Source organism: Loxodonta africana, chromosome X (genome assembly GCF_030014295.1).
Source record: "Loxodonta africana isolate mLoxAfr1 chromosome X, mLoxAfr1.hap2, whole genome shotgun sequence".
NCBI classification, from domain to species: domain Eukaryota; kingdom Metazoa; phylum Chordata; class Mammalia; order Proboscidea; family Elephantidae; genus Loxodonta; species Loxodonta africana.
Genome location: NC_087369.1, coordinates 42,892,494 through 42,910,751, shown reverse-complemented (window position 1 = coordinate 42,910,751; position 18,258 = coordinate 42,892,494). Strand labels below are relative to the sequence as shown.

General features: G+C 39.9%; 1 protein-coding gene across 1 annotated transcript in view; it reads right to left on the bottom strand.

Moving 5' to 3' along the window:
- Positions 1 to 13,019: 13,019 nt before the first annotated feature.
- Positions 13,020 to 18,258, bottom strand: part of LOC100655878 (cytochrome b-245 heavy chain) — a 37,128-nt gene continuing 31,889 nt past the window's right edge. The window contains exons 12-13 of the mRNA XM_003422162.4: positions 15,324 to 15,448; positions 13,020 to 14,310 (exon numbers count right to left, since the gene is read on the bottom strand). Coding sequence (XP_003422210.1) covers positions 14,184 to 14,310; positions 15,324 to 15,448 — 252 coding nt within the window. The 3' untranslated portion in view covers positions 13,020 to 14,183. The remainder of the gene's footprint in view (positions 14,311 to 15,323; positions 15,449 to 18,258) is intronic.

Genomic DNA, 18,258 nt, shown 5'->3' with positions numbered 1-18,258 from the left:
ACACACATGTGCACACACACTTAGAGTTTGTATAGCATTTGAAAGATATTTACTTATTTTTTTTTCTCTTCTTCAAGGATTTATCTCCCCCTGCAGTTTACCTGTGCTGCCACCAGGGGACGGAATGATGCTATTGATTGTGTACAGGCTCTCCCTGGATTACAAACGCATTTCATTTCTAAATCTGTTTTATAAGTCGAATTTGTATATAAATCGGAACAGTTAGTTATGGTTAGTATCTAACGTCAGTTAGTCAAATGTTCGTCTTAGTATATAATATATAGTGTACCTTTCTATGAAAAAAAAAACAGTAAAGAAACACTTCGAGATACACTACATCTTTGACAATTATAATAATGTTTTGATGCACATTGCAAAGTAGCTCCTATTTGTTATTAGAACCATTGTATGTACCTTGAATTTTTAATATAATAGGCTTTGCGGGGGTTGGTTTGTAACTACGGTGTTGTACTTCAGTTGAACTTTTTGTAACCAGGAGGCTGCCGATACGGCAGTTTAAATTTCAAAGTTTGTGCTTTGCCGATACGGCAGTTTAAATTTCAAAGTTTGTGCTTTCCTGAGATCCAAAGCAGTGGATTTCTGCTCAGTTCAACCTCCTGCCCAAGATGTATAATCATAGATCTCAAATTTTTCCTAAAAGTATATCCCTTGGTTAAAAACGTTTAAATTAGAATATAGCAAACTTTAAAACCATCATATTGGAACCCACATTTTCCAGGCCCCTGAGTATAAGTCCAGGCCTGGCAATCTACTTCTAAAAAATCAGCCATTGAAAACCCTGTGGAACGCAGTTCTACTCTGACATACATGAGATCACCGTGAGTCAGAATAAACTTGATGGCAACTGGTTTGGAATGTAAGTAAGAGAAACAATAGTAGTTTCTGGTTTGTATCACCTCTTTCTCAGAGAAGTAACCAGAACTTCAATTCCCCCTGTTTCATTTGACATCTCTTAGCTATGCCTCATTTGTGTTCTTCAGTGGCCCTTCCAGGCCTCCTCTTTCCAAAGTCCAACACCTAATATCATTCCCTAGCCTCTTCCCATACACAACACAGGGCTAGGTCAGTAATTCATGTAGTAAATATTTACTTAGCGTCCATTATGTATCAGGCACTATTCCAGGCTCTGGGAAAATTAATGAACAAAAATCTGCCCTCATGGAGTTCCAGCACCATTTATCAAAAAGACTACCTCTTCTCTCCACTAAATTTTCAGTGGTACATCTGTTGTAAATCAAGTTATCATATACGTGTGGGTCTGTTTTTAGACACTCTCTTCTTTTCCTTTTGCCTATTTTTCTATTCTTGCCCTGATACCATACTGTCTTAATTACTGTAGCTTTAAAATATTGCTAGTAGAAGTATAAATTGGGCAACCTCTTTGGGAAAGTGTTTGACAGTGCCTGTTAAAGCTAAACATGTCTATGTATGTTATATCTCAGTAAATAGGGAAAATGGAAAACATGGAAGTCTGAGAGTGTCTTTATTCTGTTTCACAACTGAGTATTTGTCTGGGCTATTAGACACAAACTGTGTGATTTGTCTCAGATTCTCTCCAACATCTTCTTTCATTTTTGATCAGGGTCACACCTGTGCAGAGTTTTCCTCTTCTTCCAGACTTTGATGAAATGCCACACAACAGAGCATGGGTCTAATTTCTGACCTGTCATTGAGGCTTAACAATGCAACCCAGAAGTGTGGGGGAATTATATTGCCATGGAGTGAATTTTGACCAATGGGAAACAGAAGAGAAATTGGAAAGATAAGTTTTCACTCCTTTCTATCCTCCATGGACCACTCAGAGGTGTACTTCCTTTTGAAGTACTTCAGAGAAGACCTATGCACTGAGCTGTAACACCTGAGTGCGGGTCTTTAGGTTCACTGTGAATTGGTGGCCAGTGTGGTGATGCTTCACATCTTTCCTTGCTTGCTGTTGTTAGGTGCCGTTGAGCTCGTTTTGACTCATAGCAACCCCATGTACCACAGAACGAAACACTGCCTGGTCCTGAGCCATGCTCACAATCATTATGCTTGAGCCTATTCTTGCAGCCACTGTGTCAATCCATCTCGTTGAGGGTCTTCCTCTTTTCTGCTGACCCTGTACTTTATCAAGCATGATGTCCGTCTCCAGGGACTATTCTCTTCTGACAACATGTCCAAAGTAGGTAAGATGCAATCTGGCCATCCTTGCTTCTAAGGAGCATTCTGGTTGTACTTCTTCCAAGGAAGATTTGTTCGTTCTTTCGGCAGTCCATGGTATATTCAATATTCTTCACCAACACCACAATTCAAAGGCGTCAATTCTTCTTCGGTCTTCCTTATTCACTGTCCAGCTTTTGCATGCACATGAAGCGATTGAAAATACCATGGCGTGGGTTATGCACTCCTTAGTCTTCAAGGTGACATCTTAGGTTTTCAACACTTTAAAGAGGTCCTTTGCTGCAGATTTACCCAATGCAATGCGTCTTTTGATTTCTTGACTGCTGCTTCCATGGGTATTGATTGTGGATCCAAGAAAAATGAAATCTTTGACAATTGCAATCTGTTCTGCATTTATCATAATGTTGAGTATTGGTCCAGTTGTGAGGATTTTTGTTTTCTTTATCCTGAGGTGTAATCCATACTGAAGGCTGTGGTCTTTGATCTTCATCAGTAAGTGCTTTAAGTCTTCTTCACTTTCAGCAAGCAAGGTTGTGTCATCTGCATAACGTAGGTTGTAAATGAGTCTTCCTCTAATCTTGATGCCATTCTTCTTCATGTAATCCAGTGTCTTGGATTATTTGGTCAGCATACAGATTGAATAGGTATGGTGAAAGGATACAACCCTGATGCACACCTTTCCTGACTTTAAACCACACAGTATCCCCTTGTTCTGTCTGAACAACTGCCTCTTGATCTGTGTACAAGTTTCTCAGGAGTCCAATTAAGTGTTCTGGGATTCCCCTTCTTCGCAATGTTATCCATAATTTGTTATGATCCACACAGTCGAATGCCTTTGTATAGTCAATAAAACACAGGTAAACATCCTTCTGGTATTCTCTGCTTTCAGCCAGGATCCATCTGACATCAGCAGTGATATCCCTGGTTCCACATCCTCTTCTGAATCGACCTGAATTTCTGGCAGTTCACTATCAACATACTGCTGCAGCCGCTTTTGAATGATCTTCAGAAAAATTTTTCTTGCATGTGATATTAATGATATTGTTTGAAATTTCTGCATTTAGAAATTGCTTAACTTCCCCTTTTGCTCTCCCTCACCACCCTGGGCTTTTACTTCCTGTGAAAAATATCAGCACTTTAATTCTTGCCTCAGACCCTGCTTTCTAGAGACCTAGAAAGATCTGATTCTGTAAAGATTACAGCCAAGAAACCCTATGGAGTACGGTTCTTCTCTATAATAGATGTGTTGCCATGAGTCAGAATTGACTCCATGGCAATGGGTTTGGTACCTGTAAATATAACCCTATTTGGAAATAGGGAGTTCTTTTGCTATGTTAATGATGTCATACAAGAGTAGGGTGGGTCCTAAATCTAATCATTTCTGAGTTATACAAGCAGAATAGACACATAGACACACTGGGGGAAGACAGACACCAAGGAATGCCAAGGAACTCCAGGGAACATCCAGGGCTACTGGCAAGGAAGGACCCTCCTTTAGAGTCAGTGCACCGATTTGGACTTCTAGCCTCCAAGACTGTGAGACAACAAATTTCTGTTCATTAAAAGCTACACACTTGTAGTCTCTTTTGTTAAGGCAGCACTAGGTAACTAAGACACCCCTCCTCTCCCAATCATTCAGCTTTCAGGTATTTGATGAAATCTCGCATCCCTTGATGGTCCTCTTTTATTCTCTTTGCATGGGTTATACCACTGTTATAGATTAAATTGTGTCCGCCTCAAAATATGTGTTGAATTTCTGGCCGTTGTATCTGTGATATGATCCTGTTTGGAACTAGGATTTTCTTTTGTTATGTTAATGAGGTCATACCAATGCAGGGTAGATCCTAAACCTAATCATTTCTGAGTTATAGAAGGACCAGAATAGACACAGAGACACACACACCGGGGAAGACGGATGGCATGTGAGGACTGTTTACAAGCCAAGGAACACCAAGGAACCCTCGAGGCTACTGACAAAGTAATAATAAACATGGCCAAGACCCTGATTTGGACTTTTAGCCTCCAGAACTGTGAGAAAATAAGTTTCTGTTCCTTAAAACCACCCCCTTGTGGTATTGTGTTATAGCAGTATTAGGTAACTGAGACAACCATAATTATTTTTTAAACATCTTTTAAGGGAGGAGAGAGAGAAGGAAAATTGCTCAGAGTCAGTTGACCATCTTGAACTGGAAGTGTCTGAAATTTTATTACGTAATTGAATCTCTCTCTTCCACATGACTTGTGAATTTCATGACTGCCTTTTTTTTTTTTTTAAGTAGGCTTCTATAACCACTGCACCTCCAGGGCTCTTTAGGCTCTTATTTATTTAATATTTTCTAAATGTTACAAAAAAAATGTTATACATGCATTGAATATCTTCAGCTAGCTTAATCTTCACTTATGGAAGAGTTTATGGTTCTCTGCCAACTAAAGCAATCAACATCACCTGCAGCAGATTCTTGTCCAGCAGATAAAGACTTCCTAATTTCTGAAAATAACTATTTGGCTTTTCAAACACCATCAAGAGAGTGTGAGTAAAAATTTTCTCATTAGTATATTCTGCATTTTTCAATTTTAGCAGAAGTTTTAAGGTATTATTTCAGAAGGATAACACTTTCTTTTTCTTCTTTTAATGTCTAAAATATGATGCAAATTTTATTTTCCACCTCCCTTTTTAAAAAACCTAGTTATTTATTTTTATCTTTAAACAATTTATCAATATATTTTACTTCTTTTGGTGCAATCTACACAAGTTGTCTCTTTCCCCCCCAGAAATGTGGATGTTCCTGCACTGGAAATGGAGACGTTTTAATAATACAAACCTTAAGCCATCTGGAAACGTCATTGAATGAGTCATTATCAATGGTTACACTTTCCTGATAACTGAAGATTTACTCCATAAACTAAAAAAAAATGTTAACTATTTTGCATGACTAATTTGGCTGGCTAAAAAGTAGAGGGTCAGAGAAAACGAGGGAAAACCTTAATGAGATAGAGTGTCACAACAGCCACAACAATGGACTCAAACATACCAATAATCACGAAGATGGCGCTGGACCAGGCAATGTTTTGTTCTGTTTTACATAAGGTCACCATGAGTCAGAGCCTACTCAACCGCAACCAACAACAACAATCAGATGATTTAAGCATTTCACAAACGGACTGTTAAAAACACCAATGCCATTGCACATGGTGTCGTGCCAAATTGTGAGCTCTAATTAATATTCTTCACCCCTTCAGATACTGGCCAGTACACTGACCAGAGAAAAATCTCAGTATACATAGTATTTATTGAATAAATGTGTGTATGAATGAATGGATGGATGGGGGAAATGCAGTTCAATGATGTTCTCAGGTTCTGTTGAGGTGTACATAACTCATTTCCCTCACACTAAGTGGCTCCAGACTGCTATGCTTCTAAGTTCTTGAGTCTGCCTTGTAGTGTTTCTTTCTTTTCCCTTTCTTTAGGTTCTCAAATGTTATTTGTTATATTTATTTGTTATATGTTCTTTGTGTGTGTGCCTACCTCTAGCAGCCCTTCTCTCTTCTTTTAATTTGCTATTTCTCATCAACTATGGGTATGAAACCAACATCATTAATCTTGCTATGGCAAGTATAAACAAGCTCTGACTCAATTTCTGACTGACTTTGCTATAGATCAACATAGTGTTTTTGGATTTTACTTTTTTCTGGCTGCTCAGATACTTACTGCCACCCTCATCCCCAGTTTTTACTTCTATTTCAGATATGAGATTGCCAGATAGGTATTTCTACATGGAACAGTGTTTTAGTTATCTAGTGCTGCTATAACAAAAATACCACAAGTGGATTGCTTTAACAAGCAAAAATTTATTCTCTCACAGTCTAGGAGGCTAGAAGTCTGAATTCAGGGTGCCAGCTCCAGGGGAAGGCTTTCCCTCTGCTGGTTCTGGGGAAAGGTCCTTGTTATCAATCTTCCCCTGGTGGAGGAGCTTGTCAGTGCAGGGACCTGAGTCCAAAGGACACGCTATGCTCCCAGTGCTTCTTTCTTGGTAGTATGAGGTCCCCCTGTCTCTGCTAGCTTTTCTTTTTTATATCTCAAGAGATGGACTCAAGATACAACCTAATCTTGTGGATTGAGTCCTGCCTCAACAACATAACAGCCTCTAATCCAGCCTCATTAACACCATAGAGGTAGGATTTACAAACCAAAAACCAAACCCATTGCTGTGGAGTCCATTCCATTCCAACTCATAGCAACCCTATAAGACAGAGCAGAACTGCCCCCATAGGGTTTCCAAGGAGCACCTGGTGGATTCAAACTGCCGACCTTTTGTTTAGCAGCCAAACTCTTTAATGACTACCCCACCAGGATTTACAACACATAGGAAAATCACATCAGATGACAAAATGGTGGACAATTACACAATACTGGGAATCATGGCCTAGCCAGGTTAATAGACATTTTTGGGGGACACAATTCAATCCATAACAGCTATTGTGGTACAATTGTTTAAAATAAATAACCTATATTTTCTAGGATGGCAATACCTTTAGACTTCATGAGCCCAGGGGCTTTCAAAGAAATTATGACTCTACACAAGTTATTACAATTCAGAGGATATAGTGTTTTTCTCATAGAAAAGCAAATGCTTTCTTTATAGCAATCCCCAGAAGAGCTGGCCCTGCTGTGTAAGCATGAATATAATCTGGACTAAACTCTTATCTTGTATACTTACATCTCTCTCACCAATTTTTGATACCAGCTATACCACTAGCTTTTCTGTGTAACAAACTACCCTGAATTTAATGGCTTAAAACCACCACTATTTAATATTTCTCATGCATCTATTAGCTGAGTGGTTCTGCTAATCTCAACAGGGCCCAGCTGGGCTCACTTATGCATCTGCAGTCAGCTGTGGTTTGGCCAGCAGTTTTGCTAATCTTAGCTGGGGTCTCATATGAGCGGGGGCTCAGTTGCGACTACTAGGCTGATGCCGCTCCAGGGCTTCGAAGTGGTTCAGTCATGGCCGACAACATGAAACCAGAACAGACTCAAATTTTTACAATTTGAATGCCCTGGGTGGAAGCCCTGAATTGAGAGACTCAAAAGAGGCATAGTGAGCCCTTTCAGAAGCCTAATGTCTGAGACTGGACTATTGCCAGGACAGGGACACGCAATCAAAGTGGCACAGTCTGCCACTGCCTTTGAGCGGGGCACCATTGTTTCCAGTGCTGCTCAAAATCTTGACCAGTGCTGCTCAACACTCTTGACCAGTTTCCAGTGCTGGTCAAGAGATTTGGTTGCCAGGCAACGTGTACACTGCCCTTGTTTTCTAAGAAGGAGATTAGGTTTCTAGCAGGGCTTTGACCTGTAATTTTTCCCATTCCGGTTACTGTTACCGTTCACCCAAATTTAAAAAAATTTGTATCTGTTCTGGGTTTCGCTTCCTCACCCATGATTGAACCGGGAAGAACTGGTGTGAAGCCCTGCTCTGCTGGAATATGTTTTGTCCTTCAGCAGGCTTGCCTGGGCATGCTCTCAGGGAAAAGGCAAAGGAGCAAAACAGAGAACAGAAGAATGCCAGGCCTCTTGAGGCCTAGACTCTGGAATTCACACAAATATCATTTCCACCACATTATATTGACCAGGACAAGTCACAAGAACAGCCCAGATTCAAGGGGTGGGCAAATAAATTCCTCTTCTTGGTGGAAGGAGCTGAAAAGTCACATTGCAGAGGATGTTGATAAAAGAAGTAGAAAAAAATGGGGCCATTTTGAAATCAATTTAAACATTATTTACTTTTTAAAGAAAATAATCACTGTATCCATTTCAATATTCTCTATCTTGTCTTTTTCCCTCTAGTTAATGCTGATACCATCTGTTTCACTTTTTTTCCTACTCCCATCTCCTTACCATGCGACATACAATATCTAAAAGAGGAAGCTGATTTCTCAAGATACGTTTTTACATGTACCAAATAGAAAGTAAAGTTTGCAGATCAGTCTCTAGAAAGAAAAAAAGTACAAAAGCTCATATTTTTAAAGAAGGGTTTCAAACAGGTTCCACCCTGTTCAGTCGTGACCGAGGAAGTGAAACTGAAACAGGCCCGAATTTTTAAAACTTGGGTGCTATGGAAGGGTAACCAGAATGAGAAAAACTATGGGCTGAAGCCCTGCTAGAAACCTAATCTCCCTCTTAGAAAAAAAGGGCAGAGTATGCGTTGAGTAGAACCAAATCTCTTGCCCCTCAGATTTTGAGCAACGTCGGGAACAGTAATGCCCCGCTCAAAGATGGCGGCCGACTGTGCCACTTTGAATGTGTTTCGCTCTCGACAGTCCTGGCAATAATCCAATCTCATGTATCAGGCTCCTGAAAGGGCTCACTATGCTCTTCCAAGTCTCCCATTCCAGGGCGTCGGCTGTAATTTTTCCCATTCCGGTTAGCCTTCCGGAGCACTCAAATTATAAACGTTTGGGTCTGTTCCAGTTTTGCTTCATAGGCCATGACTGAACCTGTTTGAATCCGTTCGAAGCCCTGTCGTAAAGGCTGATTTTCAGCCTCCTTTTTTTTTTTCTTTTGTGAGCTGAACACTGTCAAACGCATTGTTGCCTTTGATCTCAGTAAAGCCACAGGTACATTTGCTGCAGCAGAATGAAACACTGGGTAATGAATACAGTAAGAAGTTGATAACAGAGATGTATGAGTGTGATGTTACAGCCATGGGTGATATAGAACCCCCAACTGGAAAACAGGATGATCAGATAGTTCTGCTGTCCTTCAACAGCTTCGAATGGAACAACTACCATGTCAACTGTGTGCCCTGGTGGTTTTCAGCCAATACAGGGCCATTATCTATTCTAGGAGATTTTTTAGTCAGCATGATATCAACCAACACAAGGATCTCTGAAATTTGCTAGCATCTTTTGAAAAGAACAAAGATGATTCATTCCTTATGCCCTGAATCCCCTCATCTGACCCAAAAGAGTGATGTTTATATTTTCCTATGAGAGTGGGTGGGTTAGGGAGGTTATTATTACTTAATTGGGGATTGCATGACTGAAAACAGGAAGCACTGCTTAGCAATGAAGTGATCTAACATAATGGTAAACTTGGTGATTACTAAATATTCTAATGTAATTTTAAGATTTATGAAGACTTTTTGAACTTATTTAAAAAATCAGGCTTGCTCTATTTGGGGGCAGTTTTCTGTGAAGGATGAGGTTTCAGAGTCTAATACTTTGGACTGTTTCTGAAAATCAGACAGGCACAGTCTCCAGGTAGTTAGTCTCAGAGTAAAATCAGAAAATGAACTCATAATAGCCTCTACTTGTGTTCAACCTTCCTAAAAAACAAAACAAAGAACAGTTGCTGTGGAATTGATTCTGACTCGTGGAGACCCCATGGGTGTTAGAGTAGAACTATGCTCTACAGGATTTTCCGTGGCTGATTTTTCAAAAGTAGATCATCTGGGCTTTCTTTCAAGGCACTTCTGGGAGGACGCAAACTGCCAGTCTTTCGGTTAGCAGCCGAGTGTTAACTGTATCACCCAGGGACTACAACATTTCTAGTATTTCCTTTTATCCACAAAACATTGTATGTTGGGGTTTAATTTTTTCGTATACCTTACAGTATCCAAACTCTTTAAAAATTGCTAATTGATTATCAGTAATTATTATTAACTAGAACATCCAATTGCTTAGGCTTACTCCCTCCCCAACTGTGCAGGATAATAAAGACCTTTGAACTAGTCTTAACCTTTAATAGTCTGAAATTTTATAGTCTTAACAGAATTGCAGGTCATCTGGTTGATTTTTGTCCATCTTTTAGAGAACTCTGGAGCCCTGGTGGTGAAGCGGTTAAGCATTTGGCAGCTAGCCAAAATGTTGGCAGTTCAACTCCAACAGCCACTCCTTGGAAACTCTATGGAGCAGTTAGTTCTACTCTGTCCTATACGGTTGCTATGAGTCGGAATGGAATCGATGGCAATGGATTTTAGAGAACTCCAGGGGTCGGGCTTCCTAGCCTTTGTCAGCAATTTTATTTTTTGCCTAACAACATTTATAGCTGAGAAATTCTGTTCTTTTACACTTAGCTTCTTCCTCAAGCAATTTTATAAATATGATGAACAATAACTAGCCATTCCCTGCCAGAAATATTTTATCTAAAGAAGTACATGTAAGAAATATTATTGAGTCCTGGACCCTCCTTTCTCAAGCAAAAACAATTCCATTTCTTGATATGTCCTATTCTCTCCTAATTTAAAAGTAAAAATTAGCTTTACTCAAGTTAACCAGTGTTTCTAAACTAAGATACCAAGCAACTTAGATGGCATAAACCAGAGGTTTATACCATCACTGTTATTGGAATGCATAATCTCTACTTGGCACAATAATTTTGAATATATTGTTGGTTACTTATACCTTGTCTAATCTGCTAGTGCAGTAAACAGAACATGGGTGTTGACACCAGAAAGATGTGGATTTAATGTTGACTTAGTCACCCATTAGTTGTAGGACCTTTGCCTATTTGAATATTCATCCTCTCTCAGCCACCTGGAAACCTTGGTGGCGTAGTGATTAAATGCTACGGCTGCTAACCAAAGGGTCAGCAGTTCGAATCCGCCAGGCACTCCTTGGAGACTCTATGGGGCAGTTCTACTCTGTCCTATAGGGTCGCCATGAGTCGGAATTGACTAGACGGCACTGGGTTTGGTTTTTGGTTTTCTCAGCCACCTCCATTTTCTTATCAACAAAATTGGGACCAAAAAAGGCTACCTTGGGGTGTTGTTTGGGGATTAGCTGAAGTATGTGTAAGGTGTTTGGCATAGTAGAAGTGTTTACTAAATGGCAGCTATTTTTATTATTCTAGGTAATGTCCTTTCCCCCCAATGACAACACCTGCTGGCTCCCATGGAAACATACCATGCTGCCTCTATCCATTTGCTAGACAGTGGGGATTGTAACTGGTTGACTCATTTGGAACAATGGTCAATACAGAACGATGAATATGTATGTATGTATATATACATAGCTACCAAGTTATTTGATGACACCTAATTGCAAAATTAGAATCTAAAAGGTCAGTGGGAATGGTCTTATACTAGGGCATCTTCTCCTTTGAAATTTTGTCCAAGACAGTGAAGTGACCTTCCCTTCTCTTATATCAGTGCTGTGAAGATCCCCAGGATATTAGCATATAACTTGGTACTCAGTTTTCCCTTCACAATCCATACACCCTGCAGTGTTTGGCCTGTTAGATACAGAAATACAGAGAATCTCAGCCCCACTGGGGCAAAGAACATCTTTGCTAGCTAAGTTAACCCTTTAAAGTAAGATTGATAAAAGACACAAGGAGGGCTCATTGATTTTAATAGTTGTACACAATTTTAATGGTCCTTCCTGCAAATTGTTTCCCAGGAACCCACCCCCAATTATCCATACACAACAATCAAGTACTCAAATTTCGTAATCACAGTATTTCAAAAGCAGGAGAAATAAGAAAAGCCTTCATAGCCTTGAGATTAAAAGTAATGCTTCTGAAAAAAAATTTTTTTCAGCTTTCAGTGACTGTTAACTAAATGCTAAAATCAAAAGCTGGGCTGGCGGCTGGCAGCTGGGGGCTGGGGAGGAGAATGAAAAAGGAAGTTCTCATAATGACAAGCACTTTTACACTCATTTTTTCATCTTACAACCAGGGTAACACAGGGCAGATCTCTACTTTGGTAACTGTGTTGGTCTCAAAGTAGAAAACCCTGGAGAGACATTTTCAGAACAACAAACGGAGCTGGTTGTACTTATGCCACGTAGTTTAGAAAGCACCAAGATTCTGAGCCTCCTCATAATTGAGGTTCCCTCTCTTGCTCACCCTTTGGTGTAAAGAATTGAAACTATGATTACAGAGCCTGACTCACAGCAATAGTACAACAAATATTTGTTGAATGAATGAACTGATACCTAGGGTGCAGTGGGATCAGAACGGACCTAGGTTTCTCTAGGTGGAAACCTTACTGAGATATTTGGGAGAGGAGACATTCTCACAGCAGGAGGCCCTCAGTGCCCCAGGGGGATCCTGGGAGCGCAAAGGTGTGGTAGTACCACAAGGAACTGAGTTCTTACCAATTCATCCCAATCCACTGAATATGCCCTCTCAGCACCAAAATTTGTGAATAGAATTTAAATGATTCAATCCCGTATGTAATCAAAATAAAATGAGTATGTGTATTCATCTTTCAATTACCTTCAATATATACAAAGTTTTAAAAAATTTGGGGTAGAAACTGACCAGCCTGAGACCCCCTTTCCCTAACTTTCCCTTTTGTCTTTTTCTCCTTCTCTTTTTATTCTCTTTTGCCTTTCCTTTCTTTCAAACTCTGACTTCTGTCCTTTCCACTGCTCTCTTCTTTGTCTTCCTTGTTACCAAAGTATAACAGTTTTAAATATCTGTGACCCCAGAGGGTGGGGCAAATGAAACTGCTTCTACTTCCCAGAAATGGGGCAGTTCTACGGAAAAGAAAAACTGCTTCTGGCCACACTAACAGTGATTTAGAGACTATTTCTTGAAATCATGGCTATCGAGAACATTCTTTTAGGTGTGAATTCAATATCTACACAGTAAGCTGCAGATTTTAGTTTCTAGAATGTCAACTTCAGGATGACCATGATCATGACAACAATAAACCTTTAGCCAGAATTGTAAGATCTATTTTGTGTGTGAGTATTTAAGCAGGGGAAACCCTGGTGGCATAGTGGTTAAGAGCTATGGCTGTTAACCAGGGGTCAGCAGTTCAGATCCACCAGGCACTCCTTGGAAACTCTATGGGGCAGTTCTGCTCTGTTCTATAGGGTTGCTATGAGTCGGAATCGACTCGATGGCAATGGGTTGTTTTTTTTTTTAAGGAGAAGAGGTGGGCATTATTTAACACAGATGAGCAAATCAGATACATATTTGTCACAATTCTTAATTTCAAATTCACAAGAGCTGGCTGGAGAGACCTTTGCAGGCAGTAAATCAGCCTGCACTTCTTTATAGCATAGGGAGCGAGACTAGAGGAGCTGAGTTATATCAGATGTATACTCTGCCTCCTTTCCCCTTTTCCCCGTGCTTCAAACAAGGATGTGAGGGAGCTACCAAAACATCCAATTGGTTAAGACTTTTCATCTGTTATCTACCCTCAGGAGAATCAGGTTCCAATCTAACATAGTTATTTCCTTAGATAATTCTGTTTAAAGTTTAATATTAATTCTACCTTGACATTATGTGCTTCTGAATGGGTTTTTCATTCATTCATTCAACAAACTTTCATTGAGTACCCACTACCTGCCAAGCACCGTGGTAAATTCTGTGGATTACTTTAACTTCAGTGCAGACTTATATTCTTTTTTTTCAGGAAGAATCTCTGGCCCAGTTAGGTTGCTGTACTGGTAAACTGGAGTGTGCACAGATGTCAATCCTGTGTTTATTATGTGTTAAGTCACTCTTGGCATATAGTAGCTCCTAACTATCTGGAAAATTTCCTTCAATATGACAGTGACTATAACAAAAATAATACAAAATAAAACAAAATGGAAAATGAATAGCTTCTCTCTGGTTTGTGTCTTCCTTTTGAGAGTATACAAATCAATTTTGAGGCAGTGTCATGGAAAGACTACCAAACCTGGGGTTAGGTGGCCTAGATCTGCTCTCAGCTTCATAATCTTAGGCTAGTTACTTAGCCACTTTGAGCCCCCGTGTCTTTATCCTAAAAATGAGTCCAGGAATCCCTACACTACCTTCCTCGTGGCATTACAGTGAAGAAAAAAAAAATGAAATAATGTTTGTAAAAGTGATCTGGAAATCATAAAGCCTCATAAAAATGTAGGTCATTATCAAACAATCTCTGTAATTCCTTTGAAGGAAAAAAAATCACATTATAATTTCTTTTTCTCCTTTCTTTAAAGGCAGGGGGAGCCTATCAGCTAGCGCTATTTGTCTGGGCATTTGGCAGCATAACCCGCATTTATTTCCTCATGGGAGAGATGAGTTAGAAGTTTTCCTTGTTGAAAATAAAATGCACTCCCCGAGGGCCAGCCTCGGAGTTGGAGATGCTCTGTTTACTGAGAGTTTCAGCCAAGGCTTCAGGTCCACAGAGGAAAACTCCTATTCTTGTACTTTTGGGGGAAAAAAAGAAGATAGTTTCAGGCTTTGGAGCAAGGTAGACATCTGACATAAAAGACAGGGAAATTTCCTATTGATAGCAGACCCCAGGGCAGATTCCCTTCTGCTCTTTCGTTCCTCCAACCAATGGCAGATTTACCCTGTGGGAAGGTGGCACAGTCATGTTTGTGGGGGCAGCTGGATGATTCAAAGGGCAGTCAACTGCCCTGGACTGTAACATCCAAAGACAGCTTATGGAAACTTCTACCACAGAGAAAATGGTGGATTCATGAGTCTGTGGGCTGCTTCTCTTCAGGGCTCTGTGCCCTCAAAACTTCTCTGAATACTTGAAATCAGTAACAAACGTGCTTTGTGTGTCCCATTTATGCCAACGACTTGGTGTGGCTTCATCGCTCAAAATTTTAGAGTCTAAAGTCTTGCCCCTTGGGGTGTAGTTCCAGGCCAGCACCATGAGCATCAGAATCAGCATCCATGTTTTAGCAGGATTCCCAGGTGATTTGTGTGCTCATTAATGCTTAGGAAGTGCTGGTCTAAAAGGATATATTTATGGTGATTTCTTGAGTTTATCATGTGCTCTAGCAAGATGGGGATACCCTCAAAATTCCATGCTGAGTGAAGCTTTGGTGAGAGCAGAAAGGACCCTGGGACTTCAGTCAACTTATTTTAGACCCCAAATCTATAACTTAAAGTAAGGACAGTGTTTCCTTAATAATAGGAATTATATTGAATTGTTGTCATATTTGGGAGGAGCAGAGTTCAGTAAGTCTGGGGCAGGGGCCTGAGAATCTTTGTTTTTAAGAACTCCCTAGGTCAAAAAAAAATTTTTTTTTTTTTATTAAACTCAGAGATACTTGGAAGCTTCTATTGGGCATAAATTCAACTGCTACCTAGAAATCTGGTTGTTTTAGTTTTTAGAATACACAAATCTAGTCATGTTTGGGAGTTACTGCTTTAGGCAGACCATGAGCCTCAAGAACACTCTGGTTGGAGCGGGGGGGGCTCTTACTTTGGGTGTTGACTTGCAATTGTCTTGAACTCATTATCCCAGTTGGGACGGCCATACAAGGTCTTTTGTTTTAGGCCCGTGATCACATCTTTCTCTTCGTCATGGTGCACAGCAAAGTGGTTGGCCTGCAAGAGGACATGAATTCACAAAAATGAGACATGCTGTGAAAACACACACAGGTGTATTTATATATCTCACAAACCAAGCTCTCACTAGCCACTCTAACAAAAATTAGGGACAAAGCATCATAATAGAGGGCTGGAAGGTACTAAACAAAGATGAACAAACTAAACAGCCTGGCAGTGTTTCAAATGGCTAAACATAAAGTTAGTGTATGATCCAGCAATTCCACACCTAGGTATGTACCCAAAAGAGTTGAGAACAGGTGTTCAAACAAAATATTCATAGCAGCATTATTTATAATAGCCAAAAGGCAGAAACAACCCAAATGCCCACCAACTGATAAATGGATAAATAAAATGTGGTATCTCCATACAATGGATTATTATTCAGCCATAAAAAAGGGATGAAGTACTGATACATGCTACAACATGGATCAACCTTGAAAACATTTTGCTAAGTGAAAGAAGCCAGTCACAAAGGACCACACATTACATGATTCCATTTATATGAAATATCTAGGATAGGCATTTCATAGAGACAGAAAGTAAACGAGTGGTTTCCAAAAGCTAGGAGGTATGGGAAATGGGGAGTGACTGCTAATGGGTAAAGGGATTCTTTTTGGGGTGATGAAAATGTTCTAACATTGTGGTGATGGATGCATGACTCTGAATATACTAAAAACTATTGACTCGTACACTATAAATAGGTGAATTGTACGGTATGCAAATTATATCTCCACAAAGCTGTTTTTAAAAAATGAACAAACTGGGTCATCCTCAAGCAGTTTACAGTCTAGATGGGGAGACCATGAAGTTTAAGCATGAAAAATCCTGTCTCTAGATTAGGGTGTGATGAATGCCATGGAAGAGGCACACGTACCCCGCAATGAGAGCAAAGAGGGAGGTGGCGTGAGAGGAAACAGGAAAGTTCCAGGGAAGCAGCGTTTGAGTTGAGCTTTGAAGTGTGAGTACGAGTTCCTAGGTGGCACAAATGCTTAAAGCTCTTAACTAGTAACCGAAAGGTTGGTGGTTAGAACCCACCCAGAGGCAGCTTAGAAGAAGAGGTCTGGTGATCTGCTTCCGAAAGACCTCGAAAACCTATGGAGCACAGTTCTACTCTGCAACTCATGGGGTCTGCATGAATTAGAATTGGCTTGATGGCAACTGGTACTGGTTGCTGTGTGATCAGGATTTAAATTCTCTGTTTTTCCTTTCTGATTTACACCTGGCTTTTTCTCCTCACCCTAATATCCTCTCAATCGTTTATGAGAAACATTAAGAACTAAAGCAATCAGAGGTTAAAATGAGCTCATATTTTGGTAACATATGATACATCAAACCAAGCCGTTCCTTGTGTGTGTGTGTGGACACATGTGTGTGCATGCATGAATGTGCACATACATAGCTATATTTTGATTTTCTGCTACCACTCCAAGGCAGTTTAAACAACAGGTGCTTTTCATAAAAGTGGTTAATTAAATTTATTTAAACGTTAAATCAGATTCTAAATTCACTGGGCAGGGGATGGATGATAGGGATGGAGAGGTTAAGAAAGTTAGCTATTCTGGTTTAACAGTCCTACGTAACTAGTTCTGTGAAGAAAAATAATGATTTTTTCAGTGTAAATAAATTTACCATTTAAAAAATGTATCCGGCTTTTTTTAAAATAACAAAACTATAAAAGCAATTCATGTAGAAAATTTTTTTCCTGGGTTCACTTTTATCAAGGGTTTTATTTTGATTTTAAATTGCAAAAAATGGGATCTTGAAACCACATTTTTTTCTGGTGCAGCAATTCTCTTGGTCATATGTCCCCGAATCTACATTTGCTACAAGACTATTCTAAGACTAGGAGAACCTAGGGTAAATAATATGTCAAAGACCAAAAGAAAGGTTATTCTCCGTAATCAGGGAACACTCACCCAGGGTTGAGGAGCCAAGGTCTGAGTGTGGCCAGCTGAGATGCTGGGAGGAATTAGGCAGAGATTGTCTTAGCTCCTCCCTCAGGGTGACGGCCTATGCTGCTTCCAGGCCAAGTCATTAATGTTGCTTACTTACATACTGTTGCCCTCTAGGAATTATTAACTTGTTTCTGGATTTCTCAACCTTGGTACTTTTGACATTAGGACCTGGATCATGCTTTGTTGTGGCAGACCATTGTGTGAATTGTAGGATGTTTAGCAGAATCCCAGAGTACTGGTGGTACAGTGGTTAAGAGCTTGGCTCCTAACCAAAAGGTTGGCTGTACCAATCCACCAGCTGCTCCTTGGAAACTCTGTGGGGCAGTTCTACGCTGAGTCAGAATGGACTCGATGGCAATGGGTGGGTTTGGTTAGCAGCGTCCCTGGCCTCTATCCAGTATCAACCCCTCTCCAGTTGTGACAGCCAAAAATGTCTTCAGACTCTGCTAAGTGTTCCCTTGAAAGAGCAAAATCACCCCCATTTGAGAACCACTGGCTTCTTTTATTACAGCAGTGGTCGTCAAACATTTATGAAAGCACAGTTCATATATGTATATATATAAATATATATATACACGCACACATATATGTAAGTAACAAAAACAAACCTAAACCCATAAAAAAACAAAAAAAAACATAGTTACTGTTTATTAAATGTATTGTGTATATTATAAAAGATACATAAAAGTACAAATTAAAGGATAAGATATTTAGAGAGAGAGAGAGAGAACTAATATTTCCTTCCTACAACTCATCTTGCCACCTGGTTGGAGACCCCTGGTGGGCACATTGCTCTAATAAGGTCAAAGTCATGGCTTTATTCCTGACTCCCTGAGTGGCACAAATGATTAT